The sequence below is a fragment of the Leptodactylus fuscus genome, chromosome 10 (genome assembly GCF_031893055.1).
Source record: "Leptodactylus fuscus isolate aLepFus1 chromosome 10, aLepFus1.hap2, whole genome shotgun sequence".
NCBI classification, from domain to species: domain Eukaryota; kingdom Metazoa; phylum Chordata; class Amphibia; order Anura; family Leptodactylidae; genus Leptodactylus; species Leptodactylus fuscus.
The window spans coordinates 16,726,192-16,747,624 of record NC_134274.1 but is presented as its reverse complement, the minus strand read 5'-3'; the positions used below and the strand labels follow the sequence as shown (position 1 = coordinate 16,747,624).

Genomic DNA, 21,433 nt, shown 5'->3' with positions numbered 1-21,433 from the left:
CTGTCTTTCTTGTAAACCACATGACGATCGTGTGCGTCAGCATCTTGGTGCGGTACTGGATACAGGCGCCATCTTAATGTATAAACGTTGCACAAAGAAAAATATAATTTCTTAAGCAGTATAACGCATGTATAAAAATAAGAATGGACATGGTCTACCTTCTTGTACTTGTTTCCTTTTTCCCGACAATTTCATCCTCATATCTTTAAAAAATGGACCCGTCACTGCTCAGTCTGATTTACTAAATACTTGTATTCTGTCATTCCTCTATTATTCCTCCTGGAAATGTTTTTAAGGTTAAGGTTACTCAGCGAGCCCAGCCATAGCTAAAACTAGCCAAAGTCATCTGCTTTCGCCATGCGTTGAACTTTTGCATTGCAGAGGTTCAAAACTGTTCCCGAATCCAGAATATTTGACATGCTTTGTATTCAAAACCCGCATAGCAAGGCAATTTTTAGGCTAAGGCCCAACGTAGTGGGCTGGTGGAAATGCCACTGCGGACTCTCTGCTTCCATTATAACAATATGGAAACCACCAGCGTTTCCGTAGGTATAATTGTGATGCTGTAATTTGCAAAAAGTACGGAATAGTTTTTGCAATCTGTGGATAGGATTTGCCAGAATCCCATTCCCTGTGCAGTTCATGTAAAACGCTGCAGTTTTTTTCGTTTCAGCCGCACACAATGACCTCTTTGTGAGCAGGCAACCTGACGTGAATGAAACGTGTAACATTGCTGGTACTGTTAGTCCTCCTGATTCCATGATTTCCTAATGACATGTGACTTGTCCGCAGTAACGTAAACTCGTTCAGTAAGTGCAGCTCCGATGATTTTGAAGCGCTAGTCCTGACTGGTCGTGCGACTTGTCTGCATAACCAACCAAATCCAGACCTGGTCCTCAGCATACCCGTGTGCGGTAACAATATCGTCGAGAAAGGAGAAGAGTGCGACTGCGGATCTGTACAGGTAGGAGTTCTTGTCTCATTATATTATTATACTAGTTATATCACCTACTATGTTACGCTGCTTGGGTTTGGAGACAACCATTGTCCCTTCACGCCATTGCACGATATATGTTCCTTAATAGGCTTGTCAGACTAAAAAAAAAAAAAAAAATTAAAGGGGTTTTTCAGCGTAATCTGGAAAGTGTCTCCCTGGCCATATTCTATACTAAAGCAGTGAAACTGCACTGTGTGAACATAGTAATACCTACAAAAAAACTACATAACTTTTATTTACTTTGTTGCAGGATTGCAAAAGCACGTGTTGTGATGCTGCCACCTGCAGGCTGACAAGTGGATCACAGTGTGACAAAGGATTATGTTGTGAGAACTGCAAGGTAAAAAGTGTCATTTTCTGTATTGTCCGCTGCGTTTATTACTATTAATTCAGTAGTAACTAATGGCTATAACAGGGGTCTCACTACAGCTGTTATCTACCTCATGGATGGTAAGCACCAGTGCATTTAGGCTCTGTTCACATTAGTATTCAGTTAATGGGTTTCATTTCAGTTTTCATCACTTTAGATAGCAAAAATATTTATTGTACACTAGTGTGAACAAAGCCTTAGAGAGCCCTTATTCCCTCATAAATAAACATAGTAGCATACATCCCAATTTTCAAAGAAATAAAAAAGATTATAAGCCACACCTCCAGCTCCACCTATTTCCAACCATGCCTCTTTATTGGACCCGAGAAGGTATCATGCGGCTTGTGGTCTCCATGCAATATAATGTCTATTTGTAGCCCCTACAGTATAATGCCTGTAGTCCATAGTTCACACGATGTCTTTTGGCACGTAATGTGGCACGTAGACGGCACGGGAGCTTTTGCAGCCCGTATACGCTCCCATTATTTTCAATGGGAGCCGGTACCGTATACGCGGCGCTATTTTGCGGCCGTGATTTTGCGCTGCGTATACGGTACCGGCTTCCATTGAAAACAATGGGAGCGTATACGGCCCGCAAAAGTTCCCGTGCCGTCTACGTGCCACATTACGTGCCAAAAGACATCGTGTGAACCCGGCCTAAAGTGCCAATTTACTATGGCCCCACAGTATAATGTCCCTCTTAATATGGCCCCACAGTATAATGCCTCCTTTATATGTCCCCCACAATATAATGGCCCCTTTAGTATAGACAGTATTATAGCCCCCTTTATATGGTCCCCACAGTATAATACTCCCATAATATGGCCCCAACAGTATAATGCTCGCCTTAATCTGATACCCATAGTATAATGCTCCCCTAATATGACCTCCACAGTATAATGCTTTGCTGAATATGCCCCCCACAATATAATGACCCCTTTATATGGATCTGACAGTATAATGGTCCCCACAGTATAATGCTCCCCTTTATATAGCCCCAGAAGTATAAAGGTCACCACAGTAACGTGGCCCCCCTAATATGGCCCACACAGTATAATGGCCACCTTAATATGGCCCTTACAATCTTAACCCATGGTACAAGTCCCCTAGTGCATCCATGCTGTATTAGGGCCCCTTCACACGGCGGATACTCTGGCTGATTCGGTACGTTTAATCGTTCCGAATCAGCAGCGTTTAAAGCAGGTCCCATTGCTTTCTATGGGAGCCGGCATACGCGCGCTCCCCATAGAAATGAATGGGAAAAAGCAGCCCATTCATTTCTATGGGGAGCACACGTATGCTGGCTCCCATAGAAAGCAATGGGACCTGCTTTAAACGCTGCTGATTCGGAACGATTACACATTCCAGATCAGCCAGAGTATCCGCCGTGTGAAGGGGCCCTTACTTGCAATGTGCTTATACTCTGCAGTGTATGATCACATGCTTGGGGTTTCTTTGCCCGAACTTACTTGCATAGAGGAACTTGCTTAGCCCCCTACACGCAATCTATTCCTCTATGGCATGTTTTATTGCAGGTGCTTATACATATATTACCTTCAGTTGGATTTAGAGGATTCTCATAATAATCTTTTCTTTCTTCCCTATGATTCAGTTTAAGGTTGGAGGAACAATGTGCCGATCTAATGCTAACATGTGTGACCTGCCCGAGTACTGCAATGGATCCTACGCCCTGTGTCCTGTGGACGTTTATATCATGAATGGCTACCCTTGCAACGATTCAGCCTCTTACTGCTACAACGGAGTGTGCCAGAACTATGACATCCAGTGCCAGGCCTTGCTGGGTCCAGGTAAACATTTCTCAAGAGGACCAGGCCTATAATTTTCGGCATTTCGTATGCCATATACCGTGTGGTTTAAATAAAATATTAACTTTATTATACAGAGTATTGTGCATGTGACAATACCAACCTTCGAGTATATTGATGACCTAGGATTGGTCATAAATATGTAATCGGTGGGGTCAACACCCGACACCCCCATGATCAGCTGTTTCACAAATGCTGTGGCCTCTTCCCTGGAGTTGTGTCCATCAGTCACATACCACAGCAGCTGCTCAGTCTAGAGACTGGATTTGAGCTGTACATTGGGGTGGCAGATGTCTGACCCCTACCTACAACAACCATAAACCCTTAATATATTACTCACAGAATACCCCTTTAAATCATGGTACTTAAATGGGTTAAAAGTCTAACCATTGGGGGTCCAACTGCTGGGACTCCCACAATCCTGAGAACTGGGATACTTAAAGGAATTGTCTAGGATCAAGGATTTTTTTTGGCCTATCCAAGGTTTTCTGAAAAGTAAAGGTGGGGAGGGGGAGACAGACGGCTTCTTAGTGATGATTATTCCTGTTTTTTCTCACAAAGGTACAAGAAAAGCCCCTGACATCTGCTATCAAACGATAAACATAAGGGGAGATCAATATGGAAACTGTGGGGATGTAGGAGGACGCCCCACGCCATGTTCAGTAGCGTAAGTAAATAGGACATATTGGTGAATATATCACTGTGATTGGCTCGGACTTTACACCGGCCAGTGCAAACTACATGGGGGAGGAAAGTTTGCTAAAGCGCTCGTACGTTCCCCCATCTGTGTTTCCATATATCATATATCAATATCTCCCCCCCCCCCCCATATGGATAAAAGTGGCAAGTTGTGTCCATTCATCTCATCCAGAGCTTTTCCTATTTCTGACTGTTCCAATAGAAATGAATGGAGCGCCTACAAGTCCTGCTGCTCCAGTCATATGGAAAAAACAGGACCCTGTTGTGGGGGATGGTGGGGATGCCTAGATGACGGAATACCACCAGTTAGCAATAGGTGATAATAGCTTGCTCCAACCCCTTTATAAGGTGGTCATACTCATCAGATTATAGGGAACCTGTCAGGTCAATTTAGGACACTAAACCCCCCACAAGTCATTATGGACCAGGGTTTTAGTGTCCAAAATTGCCATCTATGCCTGCAATTTAAGATCAAAAAGCTTTATACTCCCCCTGCCGCTGTACCCTTGTGAATAACTTGGTTCAACCTCTTTAAAGGGGCTCTATCAGCAAAATCATGCTGCTAGAGCCCCACATATGCGTGCATAGCCTTTAAAAAGGCTATTCAGGCACCGTAAATGTTATATTACACTACCCCCCCCCCCCCCCCCCAGTTTTAAAATAAAACCCTAAAAAAGAATGTGATCTACTTATGCATCGTGAGGTGGGCGGGCATTCAGGGTGCACCGTCTTCTTCATCCACGCCTCCTCTTCCTCCCATGTCCTCGGGTCCCGTCCTCCTCCGGCGCTCGCGAACTGACATTGATAAAAAAAAAAAATGGCCTGGGCGCATGCGCAGTAGCATGCAGCTTCTACTACGGCTACTGCGCATGCGCCCAGGCCATTTTTTTTTATCAGTGTCAGTTCGCGAGCGCCGGAGGAGGACGGGACCGGAGGACATCGGAGGAAGAGGAGGCGTGGATGAAGAAGACAGCGGACCCTGAATGCCCGCCCAGCGTGCACGATGCGTAAGTAGATCACATTCTTTTTTAGATTATTATTTTAAAACTGTGGGGTAGTTTAATATAACATTTACGGTGCCTGAATAGCCTTTTTAATAGATAGAGCCCTTTAACATCGGAGTAATGGGTATGGGGGTGTCCCCAGATGAGGGTTATGATATATTTATGCTGTATTCTCTTTCCATACAGGAACACATTGTGCGGTAAACTACAATGTATAGGAAGCTACGTGCCACAAATAAACAGCACGACCATTGTCACCAACTACGATGGGGTGAATTGTATTGGAATAGACTTTAACCTGGGCCCTGATGTACCTGATCCTGGACTTGTCAACCCAGGAACCCCTTGTGCAGCAGATAAGGTCAGTTCATCTGCACACTTGTTCATTACTGTAAATTGTCTTAAAGGGAGATTTCTAAATGCAGCACACAGAGTGCCAAGCAAATGCTTGGGAGCAAGTCACTCCCCTTCCTGCAGGCCACACCCCTTTACAAGGCTCCTCCCCAACTATTTAACATTCAACTGTAGTGTGTAGTGCAAAAGTACCGTATTTTCTGGCGCATAAGACGACTGGGCGAATAAGACGACCCCCAACTTTTCCAGTTAAAAAGTAGAGTTTGGGATATACTCACTGTATAAGACTACCCCTCTTCTGTGGGGTACCTCTTTTTAATGCATACTTACCTCTTGGCATACTCTTTAATGCTTTTTTATTTGCTTTCCAGTCCCAAATAGAGATGAGCGAATAGTATTCGAATACCTTGCTCCATAGGAATGAATGGAAGTGGCTGACGCCAGCGCTTAACCCCTTGGTGTTCGAATACTATTCGCTCATCTCTAGTCCCGAACCATCTTTTATGTAAAGGAGGGTTCACACTACCGCTGCTGTCCACCCTGGGATTTCCATCCTACACCCTGGAGAAACTGGACAGGCGGCAGCTTGCCAGCGGTCATTCATTTGAATGGGTTGTAAAGCAAACCGCTGGTGTCCGTTTGCGGCGTCTCTGCCTGTTGTTTTTTTGCACAGAATCTGGCGGGGCCAGATTTACCGTAGATATACCATTTTGGGGAATGTCTATTGCTTAGATCACCTTTTATTTAAATCAGAGGCGAAACAGTGAAAGAAAAAGGGGGTTTGGCACTTTTGATTTTGATGTTCACCGTACAGGAAAAATATTTTATAAGTAGACCGGGCATTTTCGGACATAGGGGTAACTAATATGTATATGTATCACAGTAGTTTTCTGCTGTTATATGTATTCTAGGGAAAGGAGGTGATTTAGAACTTTTTTTTATTTTTTATATTTTTTAAACTTTTTTTTTAATTATTTTTATTAGCCCCCACCTATGGGGCTTTAACTTGCAATCATCTGATTGCAAGTCCCCATAGACAGCAATACAAGTGTTGCCGTCTATGGGAGATTCTGTACATTACTATTATGGCTGGTCATAGACTAGCCGCGATAGTAATATTGCTATGACAGGCTTGGGAGCCTTCAGTAGACTCCCGTCTGTCACCGGAACAGGTCGGCTCCTGCGCGGACATTAGCTACGGACACTAGCTGTCGGACACCTACGGTAGTGTGAACCCAGTCTAAATCTGGCTGACACACGTACGGGCTTCACACACGGTTGTGCTGCTCCCCTTAGGCCTCCCGCACACAAACGGCACGGATATGGTTTTCACTGACCTATATATTAAAAATTAATGGACAGGGCCACAAATGCAGACAGATATGGTAAAGATATAGGACAGGTAGAGGACACATATAGGACCTGCTCCATAATTTGAAGCTCTTCAATTTGGCCCGGACACACAGCCGCAAAAACAACAGTCATGTGTACGGGTCCATTGAACTATAATAGTCCACCATATTATCCACAATTGTGGCTACAAAGTCTGGTCATGTGCATTACAGCTTAGTAACTCCATGGGCCTCATAGTAATAGCAGTTAACCCCATCCTGTCCCTCACATTAACCCCCTGTGTGCCTCATATAAGACTTACTGATATGTGAGAGACATGATGGTAATAATAAGGTATCTTCATTATTAGAACCCCCATATATCTCACATATCAGTAACACTTATGTGAAGCACACAGGGGTTAATATGAGGGACATGATGGGGTTATTTGTCATTAATGTGAGGCACATGCAGTTACTAAAACTAAATTAATAACCCCAAAGTGCCTGACATTAATAATCTCAGCATGTACATGGTGTTTTTTTTTTACTTTCACTTTACCTCAGAGCTCTCTTTGCTCCTTCTCTTCTGTGCAGGTTGTAATGGCAGGAGCTCCGCAGGGGCCTTGTGCTGTATAGTGATAAGCTCCGCCTCCTGGGCTCTCCTCTCCCCTTTCATTGGTAGACAGAGGGCAGCCAGAGAAGGGTCTCCTCTCTATCAATATCTGCAGGATGCCGACCCCTGTATTAGCCGATGCCGCAGCTGCACATGGTGTCCTCCTGACATATACTTTTCCTATATTAATAGGGAATGTATTCCACCGCCAGGGGGCCCCTGTATGTGCTGGGGCCTTGTGCAATTGCCCAGTTTGCCTCCCCACCTAACACCGGCCCTGCTGATAGGTGATGGTCGTGGCAAATATACTGTATATGGCTCATCCTGTGACTATGCCATAAATATCTCATGGTTGGAATCCTCTTGTACGCAAGTATATACTATGTATAAATGAGGCCTACATTGCCATAGCTATATATAGTGACTGATATGACATATAATGGCATCTTCAGGTAATCCCCTATCATTCTCCACAGGCCTGTCTAGACAATAAATGTGTCAATGCCTCGGAATTAGGATTCAACTGTGACGTCAAAGGGAAGTGCAACGACCATGGGGTGAGTCCTTTACTATAACAAAAAAATGTGGATTTTAGTGCAAAAATCCATAAGAAACAGCACAATACATGTGAAATTTAAAATAAAAATGTTCCTGTTTGCGGTATATATTCCCTGCTTTACTATATAGATAACATGCCTGCTTACCTGACCGCCTGTATATCAATGGCGTATACTTTGTAAACATCTAAATAACTTTTCATTGTATTGTGTTAATTCTACTTTAACATCAGGTCTGCAATAACAAAGGGAACTGTCACTGCAATGATGGCTGGGCACCCCCGTACTGCGACAAATCAGGCTATGGTGGTAGCATTGACAGTGGCCCCGCACACATTGGTAAGTAATAAAGTATCTCATGCATCTACTATCTCTAATATGTTCCATTGTATTGTATGTACGCCATGTTCACATGGTGCAAATGTCTCTAGAAAAATCTGCAGGAAATCTGCATGGTAGACAACTTTCCATATTTCTACATAAGAAGTCCTGTCGCGCTCTAGCTGCTCTGCAACTACAAGTCTCAGCAATTTCTATACACTGGTGTTCATAAGTGGGGCTTGCAAAATCAGAATAAGCACTATGCTACCAGCTGGGATAGTAAGATAGGGTTCTTATTTTTTCAGGAGGAGTCACAGTTTATCAAAGAAACTTAAAGGGGTATTCCCATGATGTTTGTTCACTAACCTGGAGGCTGTTGTGCTCTCTTCACTTCCTGCTTTTCTCAGCACATTGGTGGGCGGGGTTTCACTTGCACAGGATTGGTTGTAAATGAATTACCACAGTGTGAAGCTGATGTAGCAGAGCTGGATTTGAGTCAGTTTGCATTACATACAGAGGTAACGGACTCCCTATCTCCGCCCTTATCAGCCAAATTCAATTAAACCGACTGATAAGAGCTCTTGGGAAGAATATGCAAATCTGTCTGCCATGATGTAATCAGGAAGTCAGAAGCTGCCTCAGTGTTGCAAACCAATAGAGGGCGCTCACTGGAATGTGCAAGTCTGTCTTGCCTGATGTAGTTAGGATGACAGAATTCCAGTGAAATAACCCAATAAAGGCTGCTCCCTTTCGCATCATGCTCGACCTTCCATGATGCGAAAGGGAGCAACCTTTATTGGGTTATTTCACTGGAATTCTGTCATCCTAACTACATCAGGGAAGACAGGCTTGCACATTCCAGTGAGCGCTCTCTATTGGTTTGCAACACTGAGGCAGCTTCTGACTTCCTGATTACATCATGGAAGACAGATTTGCATATTCTTCCCATGGTTCCTTGCACAGTGGAGTGCTAAAGGCTTAATAAATCTCCACACACCTATATGGTGGTCTCTCCCTAAGGAATGACAATATCCCCTTAACCTTGATAAGAGCTCAGAAATCTGAGAAGCTCCGCTACTTATCAGACACAAACAGCTCAGAGCTGCTCCCAGCACTCAGCCCCTCCCTCCCCCCCTGAGAGCAGGCAGCTACATCACTTAACAAATGAGCAGATAATCCCAAGGGCCATAGAAACAGAGTGTAAACAATGAAGTGAATAAATTAAGATAGCGGCCAAACAAAGCAGTTTTGATAAAGCAATGCATTTAGGAAAAGTCTTAAATCCACATAAACTAGCAGTAAAGATAGGATCCTTGTGATGGGACAACCCCTTTAAAGTGTACCTCCAGTTATAAACAACTTTTCATAAGCAGATAATACAGGTGAAATTAAGAAACTTTGTAATATATCTTATTAAGGAGATCTGTTCCTTCAGCACCTATTAAGCTGTTCCCCTGCTCCTTATCTTCAGTCTAACTGCTTGTTTTAATTAGATTGGTCTCTGTTTCTGGCCTCACATATAGAGCTCTAGGGAGGGATGGAGTAGGATTCTCCGGCCAGCTAGTTAATTCATTTATTGCCTCATTCTGTGCACTAGTAGCCTCTTATCTACAACTTAGCAGTGTTAAAAAAAAGCAAGGAATTGCAGAGTAAATAACAGCATCAATTATTTGACTGTCTTTTCTATCCTTCTCCTCTCTTCATAGACTAGTATAGAGAAAGTAACTGCCTGAAAAGTGGAGAAGGAAACAGATTTCTTTAATAAGATATATTATAAACTTATTTTGCTAGAGCTATGCTTTAAAACATGACTGACTACATCCTGTGTGCTCAGCAACTAATTCTTCTGATCATGTTATTTATGTCTTCCCAGACACCTCCTTACGTGACGGACTGCTCATCTTCTTCCTCCTGGTATTGCCGATCATCATCGTCATAGTTGTGATGTTCATCAAGAGAGACGCAATTAGAAGGAGGTTTTGTAGGAGGAGAAGAAGCAGGTAATTGTCACATAACATTGCTATCTCCAGGAGTGCACAAGTCATAGGGCCCCCATATCAAATATTAGAATAGGCTGCACTCATACTAAGAGCTCATATGGCTATCGTAAGGATCGGGCACCAATGTCAGAGCCCTGGAAACCCTAAAATAAATTTTAGGCTGAAAATTCTTCTTCTCCCTAAATTACTGGTTTGGCCCCTGTTACCAGAACTTCATAGAATTTTACCTTTTCCCTCTTCTTTTCTAAACAGAGGTGGAAATCAACAAAGTCAAGCGCAGAACACCAATCGCAACCAAAATGCGTATGCCAATCGCAACCAAAATGCGTATGACAATGGCAACCAGAATACGTATGCCAATTATAATGGTGCCAGCAACACGCCAAGGAACCAGGTAACACATGGCTTTGTGATGATCTTTGTACAGCACTGCGGAATATGTTGGTGCTAAGCATGAATAAATAAATAAGCCATACTAGATGTCCCATAATTCCTCCCTGCACACAACCGTATTTTACAATGGGTAGCCGGACAGGGAATAACTCCATATAGTCCTAGCAGCTGTATTAAGTCTTCTGTTTGATTTTTACAGGACCAGACCTTTTCTGATGTCTTTACTATATCGCACAACTTTCCGCAAAGGTTTGTATTACTTATTGCTTAGAAACTAACAGTTTATGGGGCAGTTTCTCCAGCCGGGCAACTTCCCATTATGTCATTTTAACATACTGTATTTACTATATGGCCATTGCCCCCAAAGGCCGACCCAAACCTGTCACAGCCTAAACTGTCCGGGTTCACACACTTTGAGGTGGAGTTATCTATGACACACACACCCTATTTCTGACCTGGATAAGATTTGCCAGGGCTGTCCCTGAAAATTAGGGACGGTCCGAGTGAACCCAGGACAGTCGGCGAGTATGGTATCACCCCTGTTCAAACGATTAACATCCCCATGTATGTCATATGTATAGATGAGCCACTGGGCCTAAAGCGTAGATACCAACTCTCCGGGAATGTCCAAAAGGCTCACGGAAAAAGGTGACCTCCTGTATTCCTGGAAGAGTTCATGAGATATCCAGTTTTATGGTTCATTCTGGTAAACAGGTCAAGAATTGGACTCGGTGCGGTGAGGTGCAAGATGTTTCAGATTTATCACTCCATAGTATCCTAAATGTTACTGAACGGAAATTTTTTGTGACCTTGGAGACTGATCTTATTACTTTTTGTCTTTGTGTAATAGACAACCAGCGCCCCCCAGACCTCCACCACCTACCCGTCCTCCTCCTCCATCTACAGCCCCACAGTATAACTGGCCCTATAACGTCTGACAACAGTTCACACTGTACTAAGCATTTCAGAACCAGAACTGGGATATCTCAGGACGGAATCTGATTTACTGACTTTTGCCAAAGTTCCAACTGGAACCAATAACTCCGTGAGTGATGCCACTAGAATCCATGGATGATGGGTGCAGTGTGGGTGCTGCTAGGATGCATGAATAATGGGTGCGGTATGGGTGCCGCTAGAATCCATGGATGATGGGTGCAGTGTGGGTGCTGCTAGGATGCATGAATAATGGGTGCGGTATGGGTGCCGCTAGAATCCATGGATGATGGGTGCAGTGTGGGTGCTGCTAGGATGCATGAATAATGGGTGCGGTATGGGTGCTGCTAGAATCAATGGATTATGGGTGCAGTGTGGGAGCCACTAGAATCATGGATCATGGGCACAGCACTGAATATAGTCATAAGGAACTTATAACCACTTTGTGAAGACAATCCCGGGATGAAGGAAACATATAAGGCTGCTAAAGCCAGAACCAACGTATCTAACTCATCGCCTTCAAGGATTATTACCTAGAAATGCACTTTTATAAGATCTAGTTTGGTAACCTGTATATACAATTGTGTTTATTCTGTGATATTATAATGTGAAACCTTTATTATTTCTTTCATTGTATTACATTTCTGAGCCTTTGCCATATCTCTAGTTTGTGTCTGTGATGTCACTACTTCCTTGAAAATGTGGTGATGTCACTGACTGCAAGCAGATGATGAGAGTGATGTCATCGGTTTCTTATAAGACAATGGGTTCATGCCTCTATGATTTCCTGCAAATTGGAAGGTTTTGTATCTGATGTCGTGTTACAATCTATATACCAAAGATCCCTAGTAGTACAGTATTGACACTGCTGGGGCAATTACTACTGTGACAGTCACGTGTCAGTATGGTACTGGGGAGCTTATATACAAGTGGTCCCTGAAGATATAATATTAAAGGGGATTCTGGGCTTATCATATGATGACCTATCCTTATGATACGTCATCAGTTTAAGATCGGTGGGGGGCCACACGCCAGCCAGCGACTGAAGAGACTGCATGGTTCAGGTGAACGCTGTAGTCTCTGCATAGAAAACCAAGCACAGTGCCGTATATTATATAGTGGCTGTGCCTGGTATTGCACCTTAGCGTTGTCATTGTACACAAAGGAAATAGTAAGAAGGTCCGATAGGTTATTTGTAACCATCTGAATAGAGTGAAAAGTGATTGTGCCAAAGTCAGCTCCAGATAGGGTTGTCTTCTGCTGGATTGCTGGACCCACAGGAGAATGTGCTGGTACCCTGATCTGCTTCCGCTTATTGATTGTCCTGAATAAAGTTTATTTTAATACAATTTTTGCCCAAGTTTTTTTTTCTACATTTCATCAGTAATATATTTTATTGTAATTCTGAATGGATGATCCAATTTCTCTCACTTTACAACCTGCTGCAAAGTAATTGAACTGCACATTCACACAACCAAGTTATACCAATGAAACTCGCTCAATGTATGCGCAGTATTTACCAGCCTGAACATAGGCCAGGAGACGAACTCCAAACATTATAGTTATCTATAGGCGTTCCTGTCTACCAGCGACATTCTGTTCTATATTGTACTCACTATGGAATAGTATGTCGCTGGGAGGCAGGAACTCCTATAGATAATTATAATATTAGTAGTCCCTTCTTCGGCATGTGGTCAGGCTGGCAAATGCGGCACACACACGGACCAAGTTTTGTGGGTTGTGTGAACGTGCAGTCAGTAGATGAAGGATTGCCATGGCTGACACAACGACGGCTTATTTGTTCTCTAAGGTCCCAGTTACATCACATTTTGCCTCTTCGCTGACCCTTCCAATGGAGGGATGTGTCTGAATACCAAAAAGCAGAAGTGTCCGTTTTACCATTTCTGTGAAGGATTTTTTGGGGGCTAGATACAGAAGTGCAGTATGCCATGTATTTGTTTCCCAGCATGATAATATACACAGGTAGAAAGCTGTGAAGACTGATGACCTATCCTTACCCCTGTTGGATCAGCTGCTTGACTCAGAGCACACAATTATTTAGCCTGGAAAACCCCTTTAGGCTAAGGCCCCATGGGACGATACGCAGCACTAAAGCGCTGCAGGAAAAACCGCGGCAGGAACACATCGCGGTTCTTCTCACAGAGCTTTGAACAGAAAGTTCACTGAGTTTTCCTCCATGGACTTTCTGTTATCATTATATCTATGGGAAAGCTGCCGGTGTTTCCGTAGATATAATTGACATGCTGCAATTTCCAAAAACGTGCTGGTTTTGGAAATCGCAGCGTGTCCGCGCTGCGGTTTTAAAGGCAAAGTGGGCCTGGGATTCACATGAATCCCATCCACTTTGCAGTTACTCTTAGGGTGTGTTCACACGATGTAACATGCAGCGTGATGTGGCACGTATACGGCGTGTGACAGTTTGCGCACCGTAAAAGCTCCCATTGATTTCAATGGGAGTTAGGATCGTATACGCCGCGTTATTTTGCAGCCGCAAAATCACCGCCATAAAATAACGCGGCGTATGCGATCCTAACTCCCATTGCTTTTGCGGCGCGCAAACTCTCACACGCCGTATACGTGCCACATCACGCTGCACGTTACATCGTGTGAACACACCCTAACGCCATGGGAAAAGTCACGGCGTTTCTGGCCCGTGAGGCCCCGACCTTAAGCATACCTTATACTCAGATTTGCCATTTATGAATATACCTCCACCTTATAGCGTCCCTTGAATACGCCTTCACCTTATAATATCCTTCTGTATATACCGCCATCTTATACTGCCCCCCCCCCTGTACATGCCATAGGACACAGATATGTGGAAATCGGGACATACCTCTCACTGTCTTTGACTGCAGGACAGGACCCAAAATCTAGGACTTCCCTGCTGAACCCTGAATAGTTGTGCGGCATGTATAGGGGATGCAGCAATGAAGTAGGGCTGTGGCCCTTCCATTCTCAGGATCACTGGGGGCCCGACAGTCACATTTCCACCAAACAGAAAGTGATGGAGACAAAATCAGACTTTTCGCTTTGTCTACTTTCTATAAATGTCTGATCTATCATGTGATTGATCTGTGATTGTATTCTAGATCACATTGTAAGTTATTATAATAGGGGTGCGTTCACATGGTGTAGTTGGAAATTGCAGCATTGCATATTGGGGTGCAGTTTCTGACACTGGGTTCACATTAGTGTCGGCCTTTCCATTGTTCTGGTCCGTTAGAGGATAGCGGTCACATGCGGACCTCATTAACCGTTGGGTGCCCGTTCTTTTAAACTGATACCGCTGGAGGAAAAAAATCTAACTTGTAGCAGTTTTTCATACGGCGATGGAGTCTCCACATACAGACGTGAACGTAGCCTGAATATTATCGGTTAAACACATGTATGAAAAATTAAGAAATTGCCTCAAAAACCCACTGTTGTTTCCATTGCAGTTTTGACTGCTACCTTATGTCCTAAAATAATGTCCTAGTAATGTTTTCCAGTAGGCCAGCTCTGACTATAAAGACTACAACTCCCACAATCCTTCAGGAAAGAATTCATGATCACGTGACTGTATAGCGCTGATTGGAACGCAAGACTGGCAATCATTTTTCACGGCGCATGCGCACATTGCGGAACGTTACTATGGATGAGCCGGCTAAAAACTCTCCTATCGGGCTGTGTGTTCTGTGCGGCCTTCCCGGAGCGGGGAAATCCACGTTAGCTCGGCAGCTGCAGACCAGACACAAGCCATTCACGGCGGTTATAATATCCTATGATGACGTTATGGCAGACGACGCCTTCAAGGAAGACTCAGTCCTCGAGTATCGCGATGTTTCGTGCCAATCCGAAAATCCGGCGGGAAGTAAAGTGGGTGAAGTAGCCAATCGGACACGCGTATAGATAACCGCTTCTTGGCTTAGCCAATCAGAGACTGTGATGTAACGTGGTCCCTTGTCCGTAGTACTCATGTTTGTTGTGGTATTCTCTGTACTGTACCAGAATATTTGCGCTAATTCCTGTCAGGATTCCTATGAAAGGTCCTGAGACATGTTATAGAGCTGTAAATACGTCACTACCTTATATATACAGCATATCAGCTGTGGGTGTGAGCCTTTAGGTCAAGTTGAAGAAACTATTCAGCTTACCCGGGTCCTGAGAGGAAAATGTGACTTGGTTGGGCAGACATAGCTATGAAGGCCTTGCTTTACTGTATAACTAGAGAATTCTCTATTTCTGACACTAGAAAAGTAGGGTACACGCGCTGTGGTGATCTCCTAGAATGGAGGGAGTAACATGAGGAGACGCCTGGTCGGCCGTGGATCCAGTACGTGGCGCTGCCTCCTGTGACTGTTAATATGAGGCACTACTTGCTGTATCCACGGCAAACCTAGTGGAGGATCAGTACAACAGACAGACTGACCGCCAAAATAGCGGACACCAACGTTGCCCAGCGGACGCCATAGACTATAATGGGGGGGGGGGGTTCTTTCTTATAAACCGACGGACGTGCAGCACTGTTTCATCCGGTGACTTTCGGCAGTCATTGTGGAATCTCTGACGCAAATGTGGACCCAGCTATATAGGAGAGTCTTAGTTAGCCTCACCTTTAACAGTACAACACCCGAAAATGTTGAAGTTTTTGGGGTGTTATCTAGTAGACAGAGCCCGCAAACACTCCTGCTACCTACTGGATCCATGATACAACTGATTTATAGTCGGGTTGATCAGGAAACTGCAATGGCTGAAGTGCTTTTTGGGTGTTGTCCATCTCCCAAGGCAACCGCACTACCTTGTTTTCATGATGCAGGGCGAATATTTCAGTACAAGTTTGTGGCTGCCATTTTCTTGTTATAAGGCAGGAATCCCTCATACAGTTTTTGAGCCAAAGGAGTAGGTGAAACCAGAAGGAATTAGAAGGGTATAGGTTACATTCAGACGACTGAGTTGCAAAACAGATGTGAAAAACGTCCATTTTTTCGCGGTCATCATTCAACTGAGGGGCACCTGTTTTCACGGATTTCCCCATAAATTTCAGTTCATGGAAGGATCCGTGAAAATGGCAAAAAACAGGACATGATCTATATTTTGAAAGTCACTGCCAATTCTGCCATCTGACGTCCATTAAAAACACAGCTGTCACAAAACCATTATTCACTATTATTAGTCGCATGAATGTAGCCTTAGGGTAAGTTCGCACAGGGTTTTTTTGGTCAGGGTTTTGAGGCCGTAATCGCCTCAAAACCCTGACCAAAAAGGTAGCTCTCATTGAAATCAATGGCAGCCGCTCAGGTCTTTATTCCAGGAGCCATTTCTTCCGGCTCCTGGAAAAAAGAAGCAAGATGCTTATTCTTCAGGCCGAGTCGCCAAGCGATTCGGCCTGAAGAAACTCCCTCCTCTGGACTAGGCCCATTCATTGGGACTAATCCCGAGCGGAGCGTGCGGCTGGATGCCGGTGCAGTGCGCCGGCTTCCAGTCACGGCTACCCGGTTTTTGGATTGGAACCTGAGGCAGCCTCAGGTTGTGATCCAAAAAACCCTGTGTGAACTTGCCCTAAGGGTGCATTCACTCTACGGATACGGTGACTGATTATGAACATTAAAACACATTCAGAATCAGCGCGTGTAAAGCAGATCCCATTCATTTCAATGGGAGCGCTCCCCATTGAAATGAATGGGCTGCTTTTTTTTCTAGGAGCGTGTACGGCTCGGAATGAGCCGAGCGCTGGGCCCCTTCACATGGCGAGCCGTACACGCGAGCGCTTCCCATTCACTTCAATGGGAGCGCTCGTAGGGAAAAAAGCAGCCCATTCATTTCAATGGGGAGCGCTCCCATTGAAATGAATGGGATCTGCTTTATACGCCGCTTATTCTGAACGTGTTTTAACGTTCAGAATCAATCACCGTATCCGTAGTGTGAATGCACCCTTAGAGTATGTTCACACAGCATCATTTGGCACTGATTTTGAGGAAGATTCCGTCTCAAAATCTGTGCCAAATTCTGCCCTGAATATGCTCCCATTGTATTCAACAGGAGGCAGAGGTCAAAGCAGAAAGCTGAAAAAATAAGTCTCCTGCTCGAACTTAGGCCCATTCCTCTCAGGCAAAATCTCTGGCAGAGATTGGAATTTGAGGCAGCAGCTACCTCAATTTCCTCTTCCATTTCCACTGTGTGAACCGGCCCCAAGTTCCTTTGTTTCCACTTCTGGCCTTGACTCAAACATTTCCCCATGGTTCCAATCATAGTGATTATTACTGTCCACAAAATCCAATCCATAGCTCTCAAAAAAAACATATCTGTATTTCATCCCATGTCATTCATAATCCCATATTATTATTGCTCTCATTCTGCAGACGTCTCTTTGGAAACAGCATCGGCAGCAGCTCTTGCAGTGTTTGGAGCATCTTATAATCACTCTGCTCACTTGTTCTGCCTTAAAACCCCTGAGTGGGAAAACTGAAGAAATCTGGAACCGATTTGTTCAGTGCATGGAAAGTCAAGGCTTCATTTCTTCTGGAGTAGACTCTGAATTCAACGGCTTGTCTATAAACGTGACGTCCAGTCCTGTCTGTTTCATATTGGATGATAATTTCTACTATCAGAGTATGCGGTATGAAGTGTTCCAGTTGGCCCGCAAGTGTACGTGCCTATCCGTGCCATTCACACATTACTGCCATTACTTTGTTTTACTATATTACAGTAGAGGATTTAACCCCTTCTTGCTACGGCCATTTTTCAATTTTTTATTTTTTTTTTACTCCCCTCTTTCCAAAAGCCATCACTTTTTTTTATTTTTCGGTTCACAGAGCCGTATGAGGGCTTAATGTGTGCAGGACAATAATGGTACTATTTAATATTCTGTAGGATGTACTGGGAAACTGGAAAGAAAATCAGATTGGGATGGAAAAAACATCTACTTTTAAAGAAAAAAAAAATCTAGGCGATACATTCTCTTTAAGGTTACAGCTGCCTTGAGCATATGCAAATATATGCTCAAGGCATGTGGACTGGAAAGCCTTATTGCAGGTCACATGACACAGCTGAAGTCCAGAAGAGAGTGGTTAACGCAGAAGTATAGCCATTGGTAAAAAGATTACCTTCTCTACAATTTATATCTTGGCCTTTTCTAATAGGATTTTTGTGCGCTGCTATAATGAAGCCCATGAATATTATCACTCACTAGTCTTCTTTATTTTTCAGATTCTTTAGGATTTTGTCAGCTCTATTTGCATTGTCCCATTGACTCCTGCTTACAACGAAATAACAAGAGACAGAATCGTGTCACGAACAGAACAATGATCCTAATGGACTCCAAACTAGAGAAGCCAAATCCTGAGAAAAATACATGGGAAAAAGACAGTCTGATGGTGGACAGCTCTGATGTCATCAATATGGATGAGTAAGCCCACGAGCACACATCTTATGTCATATGTAGTAGAGGCTCATCCACAGTGTCTTCCTGTAGTAGCCATTCATATAAAGATTGGTCTGGCTCACAACACCCTGGCTAATTTTGCTGGGGAAGGACTTCTAGCCAGATATTTATGATACATGTAATGTAGTACTATATGGCAGTCATTCAGCTAATACAGGGATCCCCTAAGCCCATAATGATATCCATATGCCTTACCAGGCTAAAAAGATTGATGACCGAAGAATAGTTCACTAATATCAGATCTGTATGGGACTGACAACACCCACCTCCTTTAATAAGCTTTTTTTCAGGAGAGAAAGGAGAAGGAAGCAGACAGCGCTGTTCTCTGTGTAGTGGCAGAAATGAGTCACTGCAGCTTAGCTCTCATTTTAATGAGCGGCAGTCAACCTGCAGTACCTGGTCTGGCCACTACACATAAGACTGCGCTATCTGGTTCCTGCTCCGTTCTCTTGGTATCAGCTGATGGAGGGGGTGTCAGGTGTCAAACAGATCTAATATTGATGACCTATCCTTTGGATAGATTAGTATTTTTAGCCTGGAAATAAGGAATAAGGGGATGGGTTGTCAGTATGAAACAGGCCCTTAAAGGACAGTGGGCAGGGTAAGTAAATCAGTACTACAGAGCCAATAGCGTACAGAGCAGATATATTGTAGCATTGCAGGGTTGTCAGATATTCCAGCTTTCATATTCCTGCCATATTCTTAGTGGAAGGCTGCTGGTGCTTTTGGTCCCACCACATTATAGTTTTTATTGACCTGTTGATAACTATGAAGTGACATAATTTGCCACATGTAGTGTGAAGTGAAACAATATGGAATTAAAGGGATTATCTGGCTCTTTGAAAGAGATGGCCAGTTCTTAGGATAGACGACCAATATCATTGATCAGCTGGTAAACGCTGCATAGCCTTCATTGCAGTACTAGGCGTGGCCAACTACACTACAATATACACCGAGGTGCCTGGTAAACAATAAGGGGGATTCAGCACCTTTGCAGCCACTTCGGCAAGCTGATCAGTCGGGGTGTGAGGTTAATTTTCATGATCAATTACAAGGATATCAATGTTCCAGAATACTTATTCTTTGTGTATATCCCTGGCACTATGATAGTTGTGATGTCTTCTACAATTGTGCCTTTATGTGACAGGTTCAGTTCGAGAATCACCAGTTTAATAAGTCAAGTCTTGGAGAATCCTGTGCTGCCAGTAGAGGACGACAGCGAGGAGAGGGTAAGTGGTGACCTGACCCTTACAGGAAGGATATAAGATCCTTACATTAGCGCTATTAACCAGGATCTAGGCCACAATTGTAACAGTAAGCTGAGTGATGATATCTGAGACTGTGATTGCAAGTCGAGCATGCCCTGTTGATTGGTGAAGGTGTCAGATCCTTCTATTCCCCCATTATTCTGACCCTTTCTAAGGATGTTTTTATTCGTTCACACTGGTCTGATACAGTGAACATAGTAAATAATAGTGCAATATAAGTATCATCCACCATGCCATAGGTCTACCTCATATATTCCTAACACTCCTTGTTATTTCCCCAATCTGTTCACAGGAGAGGGATCGTGACGTCTGTGCAGCCAACGTCATCCATCAAGCAGATCAAAATCTTCGTCGACTGATCTCCGAGACCATGCAGACCGTGAAGGGTAAGGGGTGTATGTTCTCCTATAACAATGTCTTATAGTGACATTCTGTGATATCCCTTCATTATATAAATGTTATATACAAGGCCATATTATCTTTATATAGTGTACTGAATACATGAGACTATAATACTGATGGCCTATTCTTAGCTTCCTGCACTGATTTTCAGTATGGGGAGGTCCTGCCAAGTGTAGATATGCCATAAATATCGTAGACAAGAATATCCTTTTTAATACCCCTAGTGCTGACAAACAGAAAAGCCGTTACTCAGATTTCAGCTCTACTTCCGAGATATCTCATGGTACAAAGACACCTAGAAGGAGCGGAGCACAATTCTTCCCTTCTACATCAGTCTACTCACATATGACCAAGTCTTCAGCTGTAGCATGCTCTATTATTTTTTACAGATGAGCCTGTTGGGTCTATTTTCATGGACAGATTCATCTATAGAGATGAATGAGTCTAAACCCGGATCACACACAGATCCATGAAAAATACGGTTGTGTGAATAGAGCCTTAGTGGGTTCTTTTTACTACTTTTGTTTTTTGTTTTATTTTTAGGGTTGGTCTCGGCAAAAGATATTAAACAGATTGCACAAGAACTACAACAAGCAAAGTCTAAAGCCCTGGAGCGGCTAAGGCAGCCTATAGCAGGGGGGACTGTCCACACTCCTGCCGCAGATAGCGTCACCAGTGTACAGGCCTGCTTCAGGAGAGAAGTGGACTGTATTGTGCAGCGATACTTACACTAGGGTCAAATGGATTGTCATATGACTATGTCAGCTTCCTAGTGGATGGCGGTGAATCCTTACTTCTGTGCGCTGGTCATACGCCTGAATGTAAGTGCATCCGCTATGACATTCTGCAGGTTATCTTCTCATGTTCTGCAGGACAAAACTGAAGGACTTCTTTATCTTTGCAATGTACAGAACTAAA

At 43.7% G+C, this 21,433-nt stretch overlaps 2 protein-coding genes across 2 annotated transcripts in view; both read left to right on the top strand.

The window, feature by feature from the left end:
• The window catches only part of LOC142183344 (disintegrin and metalloproteinase domain-containing protein 9-like), a 29,334-nt gene extending 17,342 nt beyond the window's left edge, over positions 1-11,992 (top strand). The window contains exons 12-22 of the mRNA XM_075258399.1: positions 793-964; positions 1,248-1,337; positions 2,980-3,175; positions 3,755-3,860; positions 5,083-5,257; positions 7,674-7,754; positions 7,988-8,093; positions 9,949-10,075; positions 10,328-10,469; positions 10,668-10,717; positions 11,319-11,992. Of these exons, the coding sequence (XP_075114500.1) occupies positions 793-964; positions 1,248-1,337; positions 2,980-3,175; positions 3,755-3,860; positions 5,083-5,257; positions 7,674-7,754; positions 7,988-8,093; positions 9,949-10,075; positions 10,328-10,469; positions 10,668-10,717; positions 11,319-11,406 (1,333 nt within the window). The 3' untranslated portion in view covers positions 11,407-11,992. The remainder of the gene's footprint in view (positions 1-792; positions 965-1,247; positions 1,338-2,979; positions 3,176-3,754; positions 3,861-5,082; positions 5,258-7,673; positions 7,755-7,987; positions 8,094-9,948; positions 10,076-10,327; positions 10,470-10,667; positions 10,718-11,318) is intronic.
• A 3,058-nt stretch (positions 11,993-15,050) lies between these two features.
• On the top strand, positions 15,051-21,317 carry PSTK (phosphoseryl-tRNA kinase). Its single transcript, XM_075287991.1, has 6 exons — positions 15,051-15,280; positions 17,764-18,049; positions 18,611-18,809; positions 19,993-20,074; positions 20,406-20,499; positions 21,059-21,317. The coding sequence occupies exons 1-6, from the start codon at positions 15,056-15,058 to the stop codon at positions 21,247-21,249; spliced, it is 1,077 nt and encodes a 358-aa protein (XP_075144092.1). The 5' UTR covers positions 15,051-15,055; the 3' UTR covers positions 21,250-21,317.
• Positions 21,318-21,433: the final 116 nt, after the last annotated feature.